The following is a 24,833-nucleotide window of genomic DNA, read 5'->3' as shown; positions in this document are numbered from 1 at the left end:
GCATGTGCACTGAAGTCAGGAGGACTTTGAGTTCAAATCTGGCCTCAGACACTTAACACATTCTAGCTGTGTGAGCCTGGGCAAGTCACTTAACCCACATTGCCCCAGGGGAAAAAACTTAAGGATTCCAAGAAGTGAAGTGAGGAAAAATGACTTCCAGAAACAGCTGGAAGACAGATTTATTTTGTAGGAGGAGTTAGCAGTCCAGTCTTTTACCATAATGCAAAAAGTACCCATAATATTCATGAGATGCATGCAACCAACCAGTCCCTTAAACACTTCAATGTGTTTAAAATTCATTACCTTATTGGGGGGGGTGGGGTGAGGAGTGGGGAAAGCACTGTGATATTGCTGAACTAGTAGTATGTTGGGCTCTTAAGTGAGTTAATCTAAGGACTCTGGTAAAACACATTTCACTATGTTTTAATTTAGGATGTCGAATTTTGGAGGCTTAATCTCTTACAATATGAGTGATAAGGAAAAATGACCTTGATATAATGGACATGGGAGGAGGCATGTTTTCCCGTTTTTTAAAGGGAAAACTGTCCTGGAAGATTCTTCTGTTTATTTTACTCTTAGAGTTCTTAAATACCATTTCAGAAAAGCTTTCTCCTGTGTTGTAAATTCACTCTGATTACTATGGATTATGGTTTTCTGTCTTTAGGGTATTTTAGTCTGATTTTGGAAATTACATTTTAAAATATATATGGGCAGAGGATTTTTACATCCAAATACAAATACTTTTTCTGTTGAATTTTAAAAGAATAAAATGCCTGCAGTTTGTAAATGCAAACAAGTAGAAGGAAGAAGTCTAGCAGGTCAAGTTTTTCCTAGGAACATCTAGTCTTATTCTCCCTCACTGTCTTTCAATGACAAATTTGAGTGAATTTGGTTTTTTCCTATTCTCAGCATGGACACCTTCTGGAATGCAAGTGAAATAATTTGTTTTCTTGTCTGTTTTATCTAAGCAGCTTCAAGGTAAAAGAAATGTAACTGCTAGTTACAATTTATGAAGTAGGGAGGGGGCAGATTCTAGATTTTTCTCAGATATACTTAAAGCAAATGTTCCATAGCCACTAACCTGTGACCATTTTTAGACCTTTCAGACTAGACTGTGTGTTTACAAAGCAATTCTCAATATGATTAGAAGTCTCATGGTAAAATGAAAGATTCTTTCACTCTTAAGGGAGAAGCTCTAAGGGAGTAATTTAGGAATAGCTAGAGTACATTTATGTTAAGTGAATCACTTTTAAAAGGCCTCTAAGATTATTCACAAAATAAAGGAAAAGAAGAAGAAAAATGTAGAGGTTTCTAACTAGAGCTGACTAGAGAAACAGCTTAGACAAAGAAAAATTAGAACAGTTGGGAAATTTAATGTGTATTGTAAATAAGAAAGAGATATGAAGGTACCAATATTCCAAAACTTGAATACAAATTGAAACAGACAATCCCAGAAACCTAAAGATGGGAGAAAGATTAAGAGCAACAGGTTTAGTAACAGTTAATTTAATGATTAGGAAATCAACTTGTGCTTAGTTTTTTTTAAACTTTTGTTACAATTGGGGTATTTTGCAGTTTATTAATAGAAAGTATATGTAATAAGTGTATATAAGGCTATATAAATAGTTAAGATAGATGTGAAAAAGATATGTATATGTGTCTATATATGTATATGTATGTATATATATATACCATTATATCTGAAAACTTATGGTAAAGTGGGGCAAAATAAAAATTAAAATAATTTTATATATGCATGTATATGTATATATTATGTGTGTATATGTATATTCATATACATATATACACACACAGAGATATAGAGTCAATAGGAAAACAATATACAACATAAATGAAGAAAACATAAAAATATAACAGAATTCAAATCAACTACAGTGACCAATGGTTCCAAATGTTTAATCATTTCAAACACAATGCCTCCTTTTCTATTAAGAAGTGATAAACTATAAACGTGGAATGTTATGTGATCCTATCTTCTGTCAGTAGCAATTTCTATATCAGATATTTTTATTTAGGTTTTTCTTGTTGTTTATTTTTTAAGGGAAGGTACCAAAGGAGTTATTGAGAAGTGCTTGGTGGCGTCAAAACAAAATGCTTTAAAAGTTATTTTTAATTGATTTTAAAATAGATTAATATATTGAATGATAAGCCTTTTACTTTTCTCAGTATTCCACTTCTAAATTGGATCTAACCACTGGGACTATATTACTCTATAGATCCTTCCTGCCTGAGCTGACAGAGTAAGAGTCCACTGCCCATCCTCAAATTAACCACTATCACATGATTGCTCTACCTTTACTCTAGGCTGGTATTTTATATTTGCTGGATTTTTGCCTCCCCCAATTTCTTTACCTTCACTGGTTTTTCTGAAGCCCAAGGACTCCTTGAGGTAAAAACCACAGGAATTCCTCTTTGGCCTGCTTCCCTCCAACCTACTTTTCCCTAAAATAGACCTCCTTCTAAGGTGCTTTAAAGGGGGATTTTATGCAAAGCTCTGCAGTATTTTTTTTTTTAACAGACTTCTAAAATCTGCTTCTTTAGTTCTCAATTAAGGTACAATAATCTAGAGTCCAGGCAAATACTTTCTTCCTAGCTCTTACCCTTCGGGCATTATCTTTAGCTAACCTGATCCTCTATATTCATAGACTATGAAATATGAACCCCCCCACCACAAGCCTTACCCAGTTCCCTGCCAAAAGAACTCTCCTCTGCATTTGGTGAATTGATCTCTGCCCCACCCCAAATGGAAGCTTTATCCCCTACATATTACAGATTGACCCACTACCACTACCACCATTAAACTCAACTGTTTTTTTTTTTTGCATATTGTACTGCCAGTGTGTCTCTGTACCAGCCTAATTAGCTGAAATGTGACTATAATTTGCATAATCATAATTTACATAAACTCAAATCCTTCATTGCATAGTCAGTCTAACAGCTGGAAAAAAAATCCTCCTTTTTTCCCCTTTTGCTCTTACTGCTAGATAAAGGGGCATTATGAACGCTAAGATGCAGGAAATTGCCCACAGTAAATATGCTTATCAGGCAGTCTCAGTTGGAATCAGTGGGCCAGCTCCAGATAACCTCATCTGAGAATAGGCCTGGCTGTCAAATATAAATAGCTGCTAACTACCACACTGGATCTGTACCATATGAGCCCACGAACAGAATCAGTGACTGGCACTTATGAGCAGTGAAATCTACACAATTCAGCAAATATTTATCAAATGCCTACTATGTGCAAGACCGTAGAACTATGTTCTGAGACTCTGTAAATATCTTTTCTGTTTTTTAATTGGTTTGTGAACGGATTGTAGAGCTATTCCTGAGCAGTTCAGGAATAGAAATGAAAGGGATTCTAGGAAATGGATAGGAAGAAATATGGTAGCTACCCTCCTTCCCAATGTTGTAGATGGTTTCTGACTAATCAGTGAGCATTTTTTTAAAGGATGCTCAAAGGTTATTAGTTGGTATATTTATTATATATATTATATAAGTTACCAAAGCTGCTATAAAGGACATAGGTGATTCAGAGAGTAAAAAAACAAACACATAATAGCCTAGTTCCTTTTACTTGTATTTTTGGTGTTTTGCTTTGGTTTTCCTTTAAAAAAAAAAAAAAAAAACCACCACCTACTACACAACTACTTGTATACTTAAGCGATCTGTCTGTTGTAAAGGAATGGGTGGGAGAGGAAAGAGAAGGGGAAAACAGGGGAGAAGGAAATGGGCTTTGATGTCTAGCACACTTCAAAAATGGGGTGGGCAGCAAAGAGGCATTTATTAAGAGCCTACTATGTGCCAGATCTTGTGCTAAACACTGGGGATACAAAGAAAAGCAAAAGTCATGCCCTGTTCTTAAGGAACTCATAGGCTAATGGAAAATATTTCCTTAGAAAATAATACCTGGTGAATATTCTCAGATGTTTATTTTACATTGAAAATATCTTTACTGAAGTGAGTTATGAAAAATGGAACGATGACAGTTCAGGCCTGGGACTCACATCTCATCAGTACCTTCTGCCCGTGGGGCCTCTCTCTCCCTCTGATTGGAGATTCCCAGGAACTTGCAGTTAAGTGTCCAGATCAGCCATCTCTTTCTTTTCCACAGCTGCATTTCTTTGGATTTACTCATGATGTTTAGAGCTCTCTATACTTCCTGTGTTTTACCTCTCATACTTGATTTCCACCTTCCTTTTGTTCATTGTCTTTTTTTTGTTAGACTAAGTTCTTTGAGGGCATTGACTATCTTTCCCCTTTCTTTGTAACCCTACCACTTAGTATGGTGCCCGTTACATGCAGACATTAAATAAATATTACCATTCCCTTAAATGATTCTGGATGGGCCCAACTAAATTTACCTTTTATTATTGCTTGCTTTCCACTCTACCAAATCACTCCCTTGGTCTTTGATGCATTTCTGTTTGACCTTTGTCAAAGTAGTGTTCCCAGGCTTACTTAAGTACAAGCTGAAAGGGATCTCATAGCTATCTCATATGAATTTAGATGTAGAACTTAAGCTGAAAGGGACCTCATAATCTAGACATAGGAATTCTTTTTGATTGTGGTTTAACCTTGTTTGGCAAATTTTTGAAAGTTAATATTTTGACAATTTTATTTCAATATAATTAGTTTTTATATAATTCTATGTAATTTATTTCATGTATTTAAAAACATGATTCTGAGAATGGGTCCATAGCTATCACTGAACTTCCCAAAGAGTCCATGACACAAAAAAAGTTAAAAATCCCTCTTCTAGAGGCATACAGGTGGCATTTTGGATAGAATATTAAAATTGAAATTGAGAAGATCTAAGTGTGATTTCTGCCTCAAACACTTAATAGCAATAAAATAACTCTGAGCAAGACAGTTTTTCTCAGTCCCAATTTACTCATCTGTAAACAAGAAAATAGGATTAATAATGCTACTTCCCTCAAAGAGTTGCTATGAGTATAAAATGAGATAATATATGTGTAATAATTATACACACACACACACACACACACACACACACACACGTTTCATTTATATATACCTTGAAAACATTAAAGTACTCTGTAAAAGTTAGCTATTATTACTCCATGAATTGAGGCCTAAAGGTTTTGGGCAACTTTTGCTAGGTTCGGGTAGTAAATGGCAGAGCCAGGATTTTAAACTGAAATTCTCTGACTCTGGTTTTAACCCTTGTTACAATCTTCTAAACCACCTCTCAATAAAAAACAGCTCTCCCCTCCCTACCCCTCCCAGTTGTTTCATTATACTGTTGCCTTTCATCCCTTCCATTCCTTATTTTATTACTCTTTCTGAGAGAGAAAAGAATCCCTAGAGGTCCTTTATAGTTTATGGTTTGCCATTTTACAATCTGGCACTATGTTCCAATCCTGTCCCTTTCACCACCATGGGTTGGGATATGTATCCCACTGTAGGCTAGGCATCCCTTAGCTGCTTTACTCATTCAAGCTTTTTCACATTGAAGATCTCTCATAAATCAGCTACATAAATATGAAGAGCTTATCATACATATTGTCATTTATGCTAGGAATAATTCCTGTTTTAACAAACAACAAAAAAGATAAGTAAATGAGATAGCAGGGGTATTGGGTAGTCTTTTATTTTTTGAATGAGAAAAGTAAAAAATATTGTTATAAAATATCTATTTATAATGAATACTTTTTGGAACTCTTTTTTTGGGTAGTTCAGCAAATAGAGTCCTTTAGACAACCATTTAACTTAACTCTGATTATAAAATTATCTTAGTATCCTTGGTGTTTTTTCATCACCATCACTATTGTATTTATTATAGGAAGATCACCACTATCTCAACTCTTGCCTCTTATATAATCTTTGTTTTTTCTTAGTTTTCTTTGACAAAAGAATCCTAAAATCCTCAAACTGATTCATGAAGCAGGAATCCTTATTTAAATTTAACTTCAGGGTAGAAGTTATCCATGCATAACTCTCTGGTCAACTGCCATGCTTTCTACTGCATGCCTTTGGAATCCTCTCCTCAAATGTAATCAGGAAGGCTGGAGTTAATTCATCCCTGTTCCCTCTTGTTAAATTCATTCTTGTTAATTTGGCTAGATAAAGGCCAATAGAAATGACTGACAAATAACAGAATTTGCAAACAGTTCCATGCTATCTATGTGAGGATGCACTGGGGGGATGTCCAATCAAAATTCTTTCCATTTGATAAATAGTATTTTCAAAGTTTCTGTCTCTTAAAGAGTCAGAATGACATTCAATTTTTTTCCCCATCATTTTTGATAGCTTTAAATTTTGGCAGAACCTATGACTTTAAAGCACACTATAAAGACTTAAATGTTAAAATATGACATCCTTTTCCTCCATATTTATAAAATATCACCATAAGAGAACAAAATGCATAAGAAGTGACATGTCTATTTTTAAACAGTTTTCTATTTAAAGTGGTACCTTATTACTAAGGTAATTTTTTTAAAATAGAAAATACTTTATCTTCTTCTTCTTCTTCCTCCTCCTCCTCTTCTTCCTCCTCCTCCTCCTTAGGTAATTGGAGTTAAGTAACTTGCCAGGGTCACACAGCTATGAACTGTTAAGTGTCTGAGACTATAATTGAGTTTGGGTCATCCTGACTTCAAGGCTGGTGCTCTATCCACCGTGCCACCTAGCCTTCTTAACCTAGTTTCCTAGATTTAGTCTTTTTTCCTTTATCCATCCAGAAAGTATCACTCTACCTAAAGCGATATTCCTGGAGAGGACACCTCCTAAGAATTTTTGAGTTATGCCTATCTGCCATGTTTGGAGGAAATGACATCTAGACTAAAAGATTGTGACTGCTACTCCGTCCTCCATACTGCTGCCAAGGGTTATTTCTATAATTGTCTGACTACGGCTTATCCTGCTCCAAAAATTCCCATGACCTTTATAACTTTTCTCCAACCTGCCTTTCCAGTGTTGTTATACTTATTACATAATCTTATAATTATTCCCTTTCATAAACTCTGCTTTTTCTTATAAGAGACATTCCATCTTCTATATCTCAGAATCCCAATTTTCTTAACTCAGCTTAAACTATACCTAGTTCAGGATGTCTTTCCTGATCTCCTTAGCCTCCCCTCAAAAATTATCTCATATTTATTTCATATGCATGTTATATACAAAATGTACATATATATATGAAATTCATATATATGTGCATGTTTTTTCTCTACTATAGAATACCTTCCTTGATAGTAGGAGCTGTTCTTTTTTGTATCCTTGGTATGTGGCCTATAGCAGTTGTTCAATAAATACTTCCCAAAGGCCAAGAGTAAAATAGATTGCTCATTCCTGGTCTACTCCATTGGAAAAGGATAAAGGATATCCCCCTTACAGAAGGCCAAAACAGATCCATAGCTTTTTCTCTTTGCAGTACATTCTAGTGACAAGAGTAGATGACATAAAGACATAGAATATACAATCAGAAGGGACCTGAGAGGTCATCTATTGCAACAATCTCATTGTAAGAATCAAAGAAAGGTTCAGGGAGATAGTAGCATTTGAACTGTGCTTTAGAAAGATGGATGAGGATTAAAACAGTGAAGATGCAGAAGAAGGATATTTAGGACACAAGAAACCACATGAGCAGAGGCAGAAGAATATGAAAGTGTTCCATGATTACAGAGTAGGTCCAATATGTCAAGAGAATGATTTTGGAATATCTAATAAAGTTCCAATAATATGATGACTTCAGTAGATGGAAGACCTCCCAGGCCTTCATAAGAAATGTGAACTTTGTGGACAATAGAGAACCAATGAAAGTTTGGGAGCAGAAAAATGACATGAGAGAGCCTGTATAATGAAGATTGATTTCAAATTGACAGGCGTCGGACTTGAGACCCTCAGGCCTCAAGCAGCTGCAAAATTTCTGGATTCTGCCTGAACCAAATTTTGTATACATAATTGGTGGATATTTAACATAAAAAAAATACAATACACAGTGGTTTTCTAAGTCAGTATGCAGAGCACAGGAATCTGTTTCTATTCAAGTTTGCCATCACTGACATAAAAGACATATTAAAGAGGGGAGAGAACTGAAGCAAAAAAAAAGCCTATTAGAGAGTTTTTGCAATAATTAGGTAGTAATGAAGAAGTCCAAGAGGATGGTGGACATGACAATAGAGAGGAAGGAACAGTTCTAAGAGGTATTGAGAGTTGGAATATTTAAGATTTTATCCCCTATGAATGAAAGGAATACATTTATTTCTGATCGTGACTCCTTTGATCTTCACAAAAATTCTGAGATAAAGGGAAGTAAAGTCATTTAGCTAACATCACCTAACAATTAGCAATGAGGAAGATATGTACTGTTTCCCCTGTCTCTTAACTTAGGGTTCACTTCACTGAATTATAACTTCTTTTCTCCCAATCTTCTGGATGTTTAGAAAGGGAGGAATAACAAGATGGGCCAGATTCCAAGCTCTCTTCCACCCATATCTCTCTCTCCCTTTGTCCATCACACAGATCTCTAGTGAAGACTGGCTTCATTTAGAATGGGGACTTTCTAGTCCAACTCTGCTAACTCAGACAGAGATACCTTTTGAGTCATCAGGACTATTCTTGCCTCCTGACTGTTTATGTGTGAGAGATGAGATGTAAGAGACAACAATAGCACTAAGATTTTTCACTGGCAAAAATAAGGAGTTCCATATTTGAAAGCAGATTTAGAAGGAAAGATAATATTTCATTTTGAGCATTTTGACTTTATATGAAGTCATATAAGAAGAATATGAGATGTAGAAATGATCTTTAGGAAGTTGGAGATAATGTTATGGAGCTCAGAAGAGGAGACAGACATGTCTGTCTAAATGTACATTTTCTTTTTTTCTTTTTTTTTTTTTTAGCTTTTTTTAAATTATAGCTTTTTATTTACAAGTTATATGCATGGGTAATTTTTCAGCATTGCCAATTGCCAAACCTTTTGTTCCAACTTTTTCCCTCCTTCCCCTCACCCCTTCCCCCAGATGGCAGGTTGATCAATACATGTTAAATATGTTAGAGTATAAGTTAAATACAATATATGTATACATGTCCATACAGTTATTTTGCTGTACAAATAGAATCAGACTTTGAAATAGTGTACAATTAGCCTGTGAAGGAAATAAAAAATGCAGGTGGGCAAAAATAGAGGGATTGGGAATTCTATGTAGTGGTTCATAGTCATCTCCCAGAATTCTTTCCCTGGATGTAGCTGGTTCAATTCATTACTGTTCTATTGGAACTGATTTGGTTCATCTCATTGTTGAAGAGGGCCATGTCCATCAGAATTGATCATCATATAGTATTATTGTTGCTATGTACAATGATCTCCTGGTTCTGCTCATTTCACTCAGCATCAGTTCATGTAAATCTCTCCAGGCCTTTCTGAAATCATCCTGTTGGTCATTTCTTACAGAACAATAATATTCCATAACATTCATATACCACAATTTATTCAGCCATTCTCCAATTGATGGGCATCCACTCAGTTTCCAGTTTCTGGCCACTACAAAGAGACCTGCCCCAAACATTCTTGCACATACAGGTCCCTTTCCCTTCTTTAAATCTCTTTGGGATATAAGCCCAGTAGTAACACTGCTGGATCAAAGGGTATGCACAGTTTGATAACTTTTTGAGCATACTTCCAAATCATTCTCCAGAATGGCTGGATGTATTCACAATTCCACCAACAATATATCAGTGTCCTTGTTTTCCCACATCCCCTCCAATATTCCGCATTATCTTTCCCTGTCATTCTAGCCAATCTGACAAATGTGTAGTGGTATCTCAGAGTTGTCTTAATTTGCATTTTTCTGATTAATAATGACTTGGAGCATCTTTTCATATGGCTAGAAATAGTTTCAATTTCTTTGTCTGAGAATTATCTGTTCATATCTTTTGACCAGTTATCAATTGGAGAATGGCTTGATTTCTTATAAATTAGAGTCAATTATATATTTTGGAAATGAGGCCTTTATTGGAACCTTTGACTGTAAAAATGCTTTCCCAGTTTATTGCTTCCCTTCTAATCTTCTGTGCATTAGATTTGCTTGTACAAAAACTTTTCAATTCAATGACATTGAGTTAAAAACAACTCCAACAAGACTAATTTAAATAAGCTGTTATTGCCACAAAATGGGAAGTGAATTTTAAAAAACAAACACTAACACTTTTTTTGATATGGATCTATAAGGTTATCAGTGTGCAAAACTCTCAGTTTGGAAACTTGCTCTAATGATTTAGATCTACAACTCATCTATAAGTTATGTTCTTATTGAATTGCCTGAAATACAGAGAAATTAAGTGACCTGTCTATGGTCATATAATTATTTCTGAATGAGTTAATAATAGGACTTAATAGAACTTAATCTGTCCTATTGTCTACAACACCACATTGTCTCTAACCAGTATAAATCAATTACTACAAGGAGACGAAAAGTACCCAAATATCACCTTAACCAGCAAGCACTTGATCCCCTTGCCAAACAGAGAGATATGACAGATATATGTTATCTTACTATTCCCTTACTTTTTTTGAGCATCAATTCTTTATTAGTTAATATAAGATCCTTTCCAGTCAAAGTCCTCAGTAAACAAGAGCAAATTAAGAATTAAGCACTCTTCCCTCTGTTTTCAGTTATTATTGTATTATCCAACTCAAGCAATCTTATCTCTTCTTTGATCTTTCTCTTTCCCCAAGAATAGCTAATATTATAAAAACAATGATAATAATATCAACAATAAAAATATTGTTGTTGCCCTTGCCTTTCCTTTTCATTCTCTGATTCTGACTTTTAATATGCTGACACCCTTCTTACAAGATCATGATACGTGTTTGTATTCATCCTTTGTAATTTGCCCTTGTTTCCATCACCTTATCAGGGGTCCTTAACCTTATAGACCCTTTGTAGATTTAAGTGGGGGAGGGTATTGAACTTAGATGGAAAAAACTATATCATTATTATCATAAGTTTTTGGTTTTCTTTGAAATCCTATGTATTTTATTTTATCCACTTAAAAATATTATTCTGAAAAGACTCCAAAATTTCACCAGACTGCCAAAGGGATTCCACACACACACACACACACACACACACAAATTAAGAACTTCTGTTATATATGTATTCTTTTAAAAATCTAAGATTTTTGGTGAGTTTTTCATATATCTATATCATTCCCTTCTGACAACTCCATCTTTCCCCAATGGAATTATTTTGATTTTTATTCTCAATATTTTCTATGCCTCCAGGCCAGACTTACTCTGCAGAATTACAGTCCACAGGATCTTATGTATTCATCCTCTAAAACCCTTGAAATTTACTCCTTAAAATTTGCCTACTCGGGTAGATCTGACTGTGCCTAGTTTTCTCTCCTCTTCCAAAAACCTGGGAAGGAGTGGTCACATCTTTCTAAGGTTCCTGTCATTTCTACTCTAGCAACTAGTTAGTCCCTGTTGGTAAAAAATCAGAATCAGCACATTTTTCCTTGATGAATGCTCCACATCTTGAAGGATGAAATTATCATTAAAGCAAGTTGAGAAGTTATTAGATACTCTCTTTTGACAGAAATACATCTAACAGAGAGGGGAGGAAAGATTATTAACTCCAATTTCTGGAGATGCAAATAGAAAAAATACATATACTCGAAAAGTCCTCATCCCTATATCATGTTTTTATACTAGGCATATAATCTACACATATGGAAGATTAAATTAAAGATTGTGGATTTATCAGTACAATTGTCTTCACTAATGAAGAAAACAACTTAAAGGATGTGTCTTATTGATGCTGGATGAATAATATATTCACACAGAGATAGCTTTTGACAAGAAAGACTAAATTAAGGTATTTGGCCATTTCCTTCTCTTGGATACCATGTAGTTACTTCTGACATTATTTGTTGATGAACTTTGGCAAATGGGATGTCTCCTCACATAATAACCTATCTTGTCAGTGTTGCCAATCCCACGTGGTATGATAAACCCAGAGGTCCTCCTGTCTACAAAATTGAAAGAAAATTCCTAAGTACATAAAAGCATATCAGCCAAAGTGTATCTTAAGTAAAAGTACATAGGAACATATCAATCAAGTCTAGTGGTAAGTTCAGCATTCTATTTGTCAAATACTTCCATGGCAGTTGAGGCTCCAGGTAATTTCTTATATAAAAAGGAAAGACCAGAGCCAATGACAGCTTCTCCAAATATGGTTGTATCTGCTACATAGTCAGCAGGAATAGAGTGATATGGCTAAAATATGAGTTTACATGCTTGTCACACAGAAATTTTCAATCCAGAAGAAAATGGTTAAGGAGGCAAAAGCCTTTTAGTTTATATCATATGAGGATTAATCAAAGAAACTGAGGATGTTTAACACATTAGAGAGAAGCATAAATAGAGAAGTGAGGAGAAAGTAAAGGGTGAAAGCTGAAAAGAAACAAACATAGACTTGATATACGAAAAAGTTTTCTAAGGAAGCGATCCCCAACAGGATCTGCTGCCTGCATATGTTTTATCTTCTCCCTTACTAGAGGTTTTCATGTTTTCAAACTTTGCCTGGATAACCATTTGACAAGTATGTTGCAATTGGTGGGAGGTAGGGAGTAGATTCTTTTTCATGTATGGGTGAAATTAGATGATAACTGAGTGCCCTTCCAACTCTGCAAATTTATCATTCAGTGATTAATGGTACATATTCACAAGATGCATGGGTGGATTCAGTTGTACAGTTTGTAGAATGATTCCTATCTTTGTGAAACCAAAGTGATATATAAGGAGCAAAATCAGGCTTCATCAGCATCTAGTCCTGCTACCCAAATTACCAGCCCAGACATGTCAGAAAGGTTACCTGCCTACTTCACATTACTCACTTTTACACTTTCTACATTCCCATCAAATTGGACAACTAGCTATTCAAACCAAAAATGCTATCTCCAGCATCCCTGCATTTGCAGGAGCTGTATTCTATTCTCCATATGGGCTTTTATGAATCCTTCTTTTCTTTCATGTGACTCAGGTGCCTCTTCTATGAAGTCTGCCTTGTTCTCCTCTTAGCAAACTCCAAGTTGATAGTGTTATCTTACTTCTTTGATATTCATACTGCATTTTGTTTGGCTCTTTACTTTGTAACTATCACACCAGAGGCTATACAAAGTGTAGGTCAGGTGTGCTGAATGTGTCTTATACAAATTGAAGTATTACATTTTATCTTATTTTCTGCTTATTCTTGGAAATCAGAATAAACTCTTAGAAGGCAGTGACTGTCATTCTTGGATTCCTCACACTAGAAGGCAGTGACTGTCATTCTTGGATTCCTCAACACTTAGCACAGTTCTTGGCATAGAGTGGATCTTGTTAAATGTTTATTGAACAGAATTTACATTTTTGGACATGGACAATGAAGGAAATTGTTTTACTTGACTGTACATAATTATTATAGGAGTTATTGTTTCTTTTTTATAAGAAGGAGAAAAAAGAGAAAAAATAAATATTCTTTCTTGAAAAATAAAATGAAAACAATGCTAGATGGGGAAAAGGTGAAGAACTAAATTGAATAGCTCATCACATCCTTGAACTTATTTCCCCCAAAGAATCTCTTTGAGAGTGACCTCTTCTGGTGATTTGTATTATTGCATAGGGATTAGAGTGCCAAATCTGGAATCAGGAAAACTCATCTTCCTGTATTCAAATCCAGCTTCAGATACTTACTAATTGTGTGACTCTGGGCAAGTCCCTTAACCCTGTTTGCCTCAATTTCCTCATCTATAAAATGAGCTGGAGACAAAAATGGAAAACCATTCCAGTATCTTCGCCCAAAAAAACCAAAAGCCCAAATAGATTCACCAAGAGTTGGTGAATAATAAACCCATCTATTGATTTGGATCAGTTTATAAATGTTTATTAGGCACTACGTTCAATTCATTGTGTGGAAAATAATAAAGAGACAAAAGACCTGTTACATACCCACAAAGAGCCGGATTCTTCTTTCCTCCAGTGGGAAATAGATGGGCCATAGAATTCAGACATGGAAAGAGCATCTAAAGTTCATCATCCTCATTTCTATTATATTTCAATCATTTCAATCATATCCGATTCTTCATGACTCAATTTGGGGTTTTCTTGGCAAAGATACTAGAATGGTTTGTCATTTCCTCTTTTAGCTCATTTTATAAATGAGGAAACTGGGGTTAACAGAGTTAAGTAACTTGCCCATGATCACACAGCTAGTAAGTGTCTGAGCCAGTTTTGAATTCAAGTCTCTCTGTCTCTATATTTTACATTCTATCCACTGTATCACCTATCCTCATTTTGTAGATTATTTTTTTTAAACTGAGACAAAGTGACAAAGGTAGCAAAACTTGGATATCTAGAGGACCCAGATCCTCTTTACCCAAATTTTAGGGTTCCTTCTGTTACTTCATAGCATTGCTTCTCCCTTACCCCAGTGTTACCAATACAAGATTATTTCAGTGGATTCAACATGATACATACCCTATAATCTAGCTTGGATCAAGCAAAGTTAGCAGGTGAGAATGGAAATGGGAGAAGGGCTATTAGAGGCTTCTCCTATCAAGTCAATATATAATGAGAATGCAGCCAGAAGTGGCCTAAGCATGGTTTAGTTTAACATAATGCAAGCCTGGCTGGACCCTATGTAGGATCCAGGAGTAAATAAGGCAAAGAACTACCACTTTTAACTTTGCTGTCACTTCATCTTTGGCCTTCCTAATACATTTCAAAGACTGAGTAAATTTTAAGAACTTGATACATGGTTTTCAGGACCCCTAATTTGTAAGAATAGGAAAGGGAAACATTAATCAAATGAACAGATGACCCCAGGATAATATAATAGTTGGATGCCTGAAAGATAGAATGGTATGGTGGTAAAAGTACTACATTTGGAGTTGGAATACTTTGATTCACAACTTGACTTTGCTTCTTATTATCTGTATGACCTGGAAAAATCCTCTTCTCTCTGGAAATCAGTAACCTAAAAAATGAGGAGCTTGGACTAAGCAGTTTTTTTTTAATATTTTGAGCTTATGCCCTGATCCTTAGTTCTTAAGGAGAGAATCTCTGGCCAGGCTCACCCTTAGCATTGAGTGGTATCAGAATATCTAATCTAGTGGCTACTGAACTATACTGATCTTATTGCCTAGTCCCAAACATTCCCAGGAGAATACAAGGAGTAGAGACTCTTACTCAACATTTGCTTTTGAAAGTTGGAAATCTATTCAAAAAAGGGCTGGGTTATTTGACTGGGCCAAAAAAAAATAAGATAACAAGCTTGCAACAGAACATGATGATTGAGCACATCAGTGTGAGATGCAGGGTCTGTCTCCCAAGGTTGATGTCCTGTGCAATGACATGCTTCTGAAATGTCACATCTCGCTGTGACAGTGATGGGTTAGCTGAAGGCTATTTCAGGAGGTTTTTAGTCCTCAGGGACTTGGAGCAACCAGCTGGTGGGCCTGTCAAATTGCAGAGGCCTCTCCCTCCCTACAGGAAACTTAATGGGGCTGAGAAACAGAGCCTGGAATACTTCCATTTCAACCTTACTATGATGAGTCTTAAGCTAGAAAGAAAGGGAGACAGAACATGAGAGCCATCTAGTGGTTCTTGTGGCTGGTGTTTTATACAAGTTATTTCTGTCTTAAAAGATGGCTACACATGTCTTCTCCAATGTATCGTTTTAGCTTGTACTAATAGCTACAGTTATATATATATATACACACGGTTGAATGAAAGAATAACGAAGCAAGAAGAAATTTCCCCCAATCTACTTTTACACAAAGATTCACAGGGTAAATAACATAGTGTCATGGAAGGAAAATGAGAAGAAAATAATTTGAGTCCATGATTTATTGCTTATAGATTATGTGACTTTGGGCAGGACCCTTAATCTTTCTAGATCACAATCACTTCATCTACAAAGGAGAATGGAAGTATCTGCTCTGATAATGTATTTTATGTATGTAAAAGCAAGCTTTGTGAAGCATTCTTTACAAGTGAAATCTTATTATCTATAAAGTTAAATAGATCTAGTTGCATCTATATTATATATACATATATGCAAACACATGCACATTATATATTATATTAAATAGATCTAGTTACATCTATATTATATATACATATATGCAAACACATGCACATTATATATTATATTAAATTGATCTAGTTACATCTATATTATATATATATATATGCAAACACATGCACATTATATATATTAAATAGATCTAGTTACATCTATATTATATATACATATATGTAAACACATGCACATTATACATTATATTAAATAGATCTAGTTACATCTATCTTATATATACATATATGCAAACATATGTACATTATATATTATATTAAATAGATCTAGTTACATCTATATTATATATACATATATGCAAACACATGCACATTATATGTGTGTATGTGTGTGAGTGTGCATGTTTTTCTAGTCTGTTTTAAAAGTTTTTTGGAGACAATGTTTTTATAATTACATTTGTATCCAGTTCTAATGATTAATCACCCTCAAAGGTTATTTTTTCCTATCTGAAAAACCCTCCTTTCTGCCATTTTGAATCAATGTCCTCTGAGTCAAACTGCTTTAGACAAGATGAAGATACTTCCATATTCCCTTCATAATAGCTTTTTTTAAATATAAAATTAAATGTAGTTAATAAACCCCCTTTAAGCTTCTGTGTTCTAAACCAACAAATCTACTTCCATAAATATCCTTTCCATATGACCTCTTCCCATCTCATCAATTTGGTTCCTCTTTGGTATATTTTATTAATTTCTCCTCCTACTCTTCTTTAAAATATAGACATAGCATTGTAATAAGGTCATGACTGATTCCAAGTAAACACAAAGGATTACTGCCTCATTCTCCTGTGTTATGTCCACCTGAGACAATGTCATGCAGGCATTCCATTTTAGGTATAGAAATCTGTCAGCTTTCTTAGCAACTGATTCACATTCACTTTACGGTCACTGATAACAAATCTACATGCCAGACACATAGACAGAAAGTGAAAAAAATTCTTCAATCATCTGAAAGTTTCCAAACCATCTTTATCTTTGACAGTGGTTGTTCAGACCTGCTTCCTCTCCCTCCCTTATTCCCCTTGCCATTCAGTAGCTGGTTGTCTTGTCTGTAACTTAAAATCTGCTCTTTGCCCCTATTCAGCTTTATTCTCTTTTTCACAAAATATTTCTGTAGTTTATTGAAGTCACCATGAAACCTGCTCTCATAATAATAGCTAGTATTATTAGTCCAGAACTGTGATTTCACTAGGGAGAAATTCTTGGTATGAAATCTTTTTCCACTGATCTGAGCAATAGCTCAGCTATCATTTACAATCTGAGAGTTTCACAGTGGCACCTGGGGTTGTACCTTAATAACAAAGCTAGAGTGTGTCAGGCAACACTTGAACCTAGGTTTTCATAGTTCAAGCACAAATGTATTAACTTTGTCATCTAATAACTTATTAAAACTTCTTTTTTATTTCATTAATGTGTTCATTTTATGTTAAAAAGCAATATATTAAATAGCAGCATGATTCTGTGGAAAGAGCAGTGATTTTGGATTCAGAGACCCTGAGTTCAAATCCTATCTCTGATGCTTACTCCTTGTATGGCCTCAGACAAGCCATTTACCTCTGTGATCCTCAGTTTTCTCATCTGTAAACTTAAGAAGTACTCAGTAGTCTCCCAGTTTCCTTCTGATTCTATATCAGTGATCTTAGCTTTGGGGCCATGGAGAATATAACATTGTTGATCCTGAAACACTGATTATTGCCCTCTATGTCCCTAACAATGGTCTTGTATGATATGAGTCAGTGTTCTCTAATTCTAATTTCAAATTTTGAAACTCAAATTTCAAGTTTTTGAAATTTACAGACTTTATCTTTTTGTATTTCAATTAATAGCTTCATTTAATAATAGCTAAATCTAAATAAATAATAAATGCTAGCTATTCTATTTCTCTTTTCAAAGGCTTACTAATCCGATTCATTCATCTGATTTAAGGGCAGAAGGAGTCCCTACATATCTTGGAGGGCTCAAAACAGCCCAAAGGCAACTATCAGTGGGAGATTCATAGCATAGACCCAATTTTTCCTGCTTCTTAGTGAGAATGTTATCTAAAATGGAAGCCAAAGTTTTCCTATAATCTTTGCCCTCATCTATTTAGACCCCTTCATGTTACTTATAGTTTAGATCCTTTTGCTAGAAAGAAATTAAGTTGATCAAACAGAATTTTTTTATGATCCAAGACTTTAGGTATGTCTGGAGATAATAACAGGGAACAGACCTGTGATTTGTGGAGAACTCCCAAAAGAGGAAACTCCCTCTGTCAAAGCAAGTTGGTATCTTCTCTGCAACTCAAAGTATTAATGAATTGCTTAAAACCTTAAAGAGAAGCTAAATGATATAATAGATAGAGTGTCAGGCCTGAAGTCAGGAAAATCTGAGTTCAACTCTGGCCTCTTCAGATCCTTACTGGCTGTATGACCTTGGACAAGTCATTTAACCCTGTTTTCCTCAATGCTATTATCTGTAAAATGAGCTGGATAAGGAAATAGTAGACTGCTCCAGTATCTTTGCCATGACCCCAAATGGATCATGAAGAGTTGAACATGACTAAAAATGACTAAAAAACAACAATAAAGTCCTAAGAACTTAAATAATTTGCCCAGAATCACAAACCACTTTGTGTCAGTGGGACTTGTACCCAGACTTCAGGTCAGGCTTTCTGTTTTATATATGTAGGTATGTGTATGTGTATGTATAATATGAGTGTGCATGTATATATACATGTGTGTTGTATGAGCATGGTTTTATATGTTTGTCTATATGTACATATGTGCATATATCCATGAAATGATAGTTTGCTGATCTCTTCTACTATGGTCTCAAACACTAACATTGAACTATATTCTGTCTGAATTTAATGATTTCACAAGTTTCTCCCAATGAGGAAATCCACTTTACCACTACAGATGAACAACTGTTCTACAATTTCATAGTTAATCTCAGATAGTTTTCTAACATACTAAAACATGCAATGACTTGCCCAGAGTGTATATATTCAGAATATGTCAGAGGGTAGATTCAAATATGCCTCTTTGTGACTCCAACGCTCATTCTCTGTCTATTATAGCACAGTGCTCCCACTAAAATTATCACCATCATTTTTTCCTTGTCTCCATGAGTTCTTCCAACTCAATAGAGATTAACAAACAGTAACAGCTATGAATACCTTATAGGTATTAAATGACATGTTAGCAGGCTTTGCTGACTTGACAAACTCCAGTATTTTTTTAATGATTCCTCCTCACTCCATTTGGATCTTCCCTATTTTCATCCTAGAAATCCTTCTCTCCATCATCACACAACTGAATCTTTTTGCAAACACAGAAGTGAGATAAAAACTATAAAGTCAACACTTGCTCAGAGCCATCAGTTTTCATTCTTTCCTCTTTATGAAAAAGGTAATACGGGAATATGGGATTTCCTTTCCTAAGATGTTTTTCCTCCCCTAGATTCTCATCTTTATTTTTTCCAATAATGGAAGAACTTCTAAGTCTTTCTAGGGCCCTTGCAAGTTACACATTCTTTTTTTTGTTTTAGTTTCCTTGACTGAATCCTTTTGTGATTTAGTATCACAACTTTAATTAGCTGAGATGAGCATCCTAAATCACTGAGCAATGAGAGATATATAAACAATTGTCTGCATGATGAAATCATATGCTCTTCTGAGCAACTGAAGGGTCCCAAAAAGCTATTCTGTTCCTTGCTTTTTCTATAGGTACCATTGCTAATAAGTTCTCAAAAAACAGGGACTATAGAGCTCAGACTCAAAGCATTCATTTTGGGGGGTTTGAAAACAGCGTCTCTTTTTTGGTTGGTGTAGGGGAATATAGAAAATGGGCTCAGATTTCTGTCAAGGCAGAAGAAAAAAGTCTGTATGTGGGGAGTATATACAAACATATATTTGTATGTATTTGTGTGTGTGTGTGTGTGTTTGTGTGTGTGTATTAAGTTAACTTTGTTGAGCTAACAATCCCCAGGTTTTTAACAACATTCTTCACTCTTCTAAAATTTATTTTCACATTTCCTGGTCACATTACTCCTATCAGCTCATGCTATCTCTAAAAATCAAGGAGCTAAATCTCTCATAGATTCCCCCTCCCTTCCTTCTCTCAGTTGAGACTCATATTTGACTGAAAAATTGAGGCCATTAACCAAGAGCTCCCTCTTCTCCTCCCTGCCTTATCTCATCATTCAGATGTCTTCTTCCACTTTTTCCTCCTCCACCCATCTCACACAAAGAGCTGGCCATACAGCTTACCAAGGCAAAGCAATTGCACTCTATCCTATATCCTATTGCAGACTATTCCTTCCATCATCCCCATTTTCTCACTTATTTTCAATCTCTTTCAATTAAAACCATGATATAAATATGCTAATATCTCCCCCATCCTCAAAAAATCCTCTTTTGATCCTTCTTCATCTCTTCTATTTAACTATATTGCTTCAGTTCTTTGTGACTAAAGTCCTTGAGAAAACTATCTACAATATGTGTGCCCACTGTTCTCTCACTCTCTAATAATATATCTAGAATCTGGCTTTCAACATCATTATTCAACCAAAACTGCTCTCTCTAAAGTTACTAATATTAAACCCAATGGCTTTCCCTCAATTCTCACCCTTTGTGATCTCTCTGTTGATCATCCTCTTCTATCTTTTCTCTCTCAGTTTCCAGAATCACTCTCTCCTGTTTGTCATCTTCTCTAACAGACCACTCTTCATTCTCCTTTGCCGGATCTTCATTCAGGTCATGTCCACTGCCACAGGTACCCTAAAGGTCTCTATCCTGTATCTTCTCCTCTTTCCTCTATCCTATTTCACTTGGTGATCTCAGCAGCTCCCAGGAATTTAAGTATCATTGCTGTGCTAATGATTTTTCAATTATTTATCCATCTCTAAATAGAGACCTATAGACTTGTATCTCCATTGCTTTCAGACATCTTGAACTAGATGTCCAGTAGACATAAACTCACCACATCCAAAAATAAGCACATTACTAAGTTCTCCTCACTTCCATACTTCCCTATCATTGTCAAAGATACCACCAATCTTCCAGGCTTAAAAGCTAAATATCACCCTAAATTCCTCACAATAACCACCCCAAAAAAATCTGTTGCTAAGGCTTTTCAATTTTGCCTTTGCCAAATCTATCAAATATGACTCACTTCTTTCCTTTGATATTCACACCACCCTGATACAGACCTCATCACTTTGCACCTGGACTATTGCCAGCTGGTGGTCTATCTGCATAAATCTCATCTTTCATTCAACCCCCAAAGTGATTTTCCAAAAGCAGAGGTCCGACCATGTTACTCTCTGTACTTAAACTCCAATGACTTGCTTTCACCTCCAAGAACAATTACAAAATCCTGCTTCATATTTTTCTATCCAGTGACAATGCCTACCTGTACAAGATATTCTGTCTCTCAGCTACAGGAATCTTCTCAAGCTGTCGTTCATGTCTGAAAGGCTTTCCCTCCTCCACTGCTATTACTGATTTCCCTGACTTCTTTTAAGTCCCAATTAAAATTTCATCTTCTATGGGAAGCCTTTCCTAATCCCTCTAAATTCTAATATATTTCCTCTTAATTATTTTCCATTTGTCCTCTATACAGCTTATTTATACATTATTGTTTGCATATAGTATTCTCCATTAGATTGTAAGCTCCACGTGAGCAAGGACTGTCTTTTACTTTTCTTTGTTTCCCTGGAATTTAACACAGTGTCTCGAACATAGTAAATGATCATTGATTGACTGGCTGACTTATCAGGATATACCAAAGATAGCTGAATCTCCATTTCCTTCTTAACCTTACCCCAGGACCATTAGCATAGTATTACTGCCCACAGGTTCATTGCTTCTGGGATAGTACAACTCTGATTATTACTTTACATAAATTACATAGTAAAGAATTTGTAGCTTTGATTATGCTTACATAACTAAGATATCTTTTCTTTTCTCCACAGTTTATATATGATGAAAAAGTGTCTTGGTAAGTATAATTATTTTCTATCTTCTAATTTCCTCCTCTTTGATTAGCTCAACTAAGTAAAAGTCAGGGAATATGAAAGGAAGATTTTTGCACCTTAGACCTCAAATTTTATTTAACTGTATACATGTAGTATTTGCCCTCTTTCCCTGGCCTAATGCAATAGAATGTAAGTTGCTTAAGACCAGCAATTCCATAATTTAAAAAAAATATTCACCAATACCTAGCATGGTGACTTATGCTTACTAGACATTTAATAAATGTTTATTGAGTTGAATTGAAACACTATAGTTGCCATTATTCATTCAAGCAACCCTCCATCAAGAAATGAAGCTCTTCCATGCTAGGTATTTATTGATAAATGATCAAAAGATATGATCTGTGCCCAAAAGGCTATAAAGTCATGCATATCCTTTGATTTCATACCACTATTACTAGACATGAAAGAGATTGGGGGAAAAAAAGGAAAATGACCTATGTGTACCAAAAATATTCATAGCAGTTCTCTTCTCAGGGCAAAAAAAATTGGAAATTGAGGGGATTCCCATCAATTCAGAAATGGCTCAATAAACTGTGGTATGTGTTTGTGATGGACTATTATTGCTTTATGGGAAATGATGAGTAGGATGCTCTCAGGGAAAAACAAGTTCTCCATGAATTCAAGCAAAGTGAAATGTAGTATATACAAAGTAATAGCAATGTTTTTGGAATGACTAGCTGTAAATGGCTCATTCTCAATAGTATAGTAATTCACAACTGCTCTGAAGGACTTATGATGAAAAATCCTATCCATACCCAGAGAAGGAACTGATTATGCCTGAATGCATATCGAAGCATATCTCTCTCTCTCTCTCTCAACTTAATTTTTCTTGAGAGTTTTAATTTTCATTAGGATGGGAGATTTTTATTTTCTTTCACAACTTGACTTTTATGGAAATGTTTTGCATAACTTCACATGTGGTTTCTTAATTGTAAGTGAGAATAATGAAGAGAACCTAGAACTTAAAAATCTTTAAAACAAAATTTTTTTGAAATTGTTTTGAATGTAACTGGGGAAAATATTAAATATAGTACATTAAATTTTAAAAATTAAAAATAAATAAATACATGAAATTCTTATAAAAAGAAGGCAGTAAAAAAGAGCTTCAGGCTATACTCTCATTGGATTATTATATTCAAGCCATCTATCTTACAATTGGTAATGTAGTAGGGACTACTAACCTATGATCCTGTATAAAACAAAGAGAGCCCTAGGTACTTGAAGCTTGTGAGTACCTTTTCAGTTGGGTACACTAGTAATAAGAAATAATTTCCCTTTTATTTGGAGATACATTTATTTCTTAAAAAAAAAAAAACTGAGTCCATGGATTTGATTGGCTTTAATTCATTAAAATGATGCTTGATGATCAAAATATTTTTATAGCTTTTTTTTTTAAAAGAAAATCTACTCTTTTGTAAAAAAGAAAGAAAGAAAGAAAAGAAAGCAGAAACCATTTTTAATCCATGATAAATAAATGGAAAAACAAAAAAATTTACACTTAGGTCAAATGTTTAAATCCCCATGTTTGACGGAAGTTCTAAACCAGGTCAAATATGCTGTAATGGACATAGAAATTCAGTGCATGGTACAATCTAATTAAATTTTCTCAAATATTTGACTTATCAAAGTGGACTTACAAGAAATATAATTTCACCAATATGCCAGATTCTTAAGGAAAGACACTATGAGTACTCAATGGAGTATGTTATTATATGGAATTGATATTGAAGTAGTAGAAAATTAAATTGAAAAAGACAAGAGAAGTACCTGCAATGTAGTAGAAAGACCACTGAGCTGGAAATCAGGAGATATGAGTTCTAATTCTGGCTCTTACCACTATTGAGCTCATAAATCTAAGCAAAGAGTTCATTTTTTCTGAGTTTCAGTTTCCCCACCTGTAAATTAGAGTATGAGAGTCGATGATATCTTCAAGCTCTTTGTGCTCTAAAATTTTAGGGAAAGGCAAACTTCCAAAGTCACTTATCAATTACCCCTTTCAACACATGAAACAGTGGATATTTTCAAAATGCATTGTGTTCATAAGAACTCCTGTGACTTTAATAATTCCAAGGAAAATAATGTTCCATCATTAGGCTTCCTCAATTTCTGTCCCTCAAGATAAATAATAGAGAAGACAGAAAGAAGAAACTATTACAAGGGACACAAATCAGAATCTCTAAAGTGTCTTTCTATATTAATTAGATTTTCTCATTATGAAGAAAAGAAGTCTAAGAGGGTGATTTAGTACTTCCTAGTCAGTAAGAGGTTTCCTAAGAAGAATGAACAATTCTCTATATTCTTCTCTTCTCCCCACCCCATTATTTCCATTTTACAAATAAGTAAGATACTCGGAGAGGTTGAATAAAAGGTGACAATTGAACTTAACTTCACTTCTACTTAAGTACTTAAATGTTACCTCCATATTCATGGCATTGCTAACTCATTATAAAAAAGCCAAATTGAAAATCCAAAGGTTTTATCTTAGCCACTGCTCTAGGACCCAGCCCATCCTATCTTTTGGGGAATCTAATATTTCTTGGAATATAAGAGTATGTCCATTCCCTCTCATTCCTAAAGTCTAATGTTAAAAGTCTAATTCCCAATACTACAGCTAAGTATTCCAGATTCTTTGGGAGAAAACAAAAACCAAAATCCCTGGCATGAACAATACAGTAGATGTTCAACAGGT

General features: G+C 34.9%; 1 protein-coding gene across 2 annotated transcripts in view; it reads left to right on the top strand.

The window, feature by feature from the left end:
- SLC24A3 (solute carrier family 24 member 3) overlaps positions 1 to 24,833 on the top strand; it is a 721,614-nt gene that overhangs the window by 613,959 nt on the left and 82,822 nt on the right. For both annotated transcript variants that reach the window (XM_031951059.1, XM_023494858.2), the window contains exon 8: positions 22,082 to 22,107. In XM_031951059.1, the coding sequence (XP_031806919.1) occupies positions 22,082 to 22,107 (26 nt within the window). The remainder of the gene's footprint in view (positions 1 to 22,081; positions 22,108 to 24,833) is intronic.

The sequence above is a fragment of the Sarcophilus harrisii genome, chromosome 2 (genome assembly GCF_902635505.1).
Source record: "Sarcophilus harrisii chromosome 2, mSarHar1.11, whole genome shotgun sequence".
Classification (NCBI taxonomy): Eukaryota; Metazoa; Chordata; class Mammalia; order Dasyuromorphia; family Dasyuridae; genus Sarcophilus; species Sarcophilus harrisii.
The sequence above is the reverse complement of the archived record's forward strand: the minus strand, read 5'-3'. Positions and strand labels throughout refer to the sequence as shown.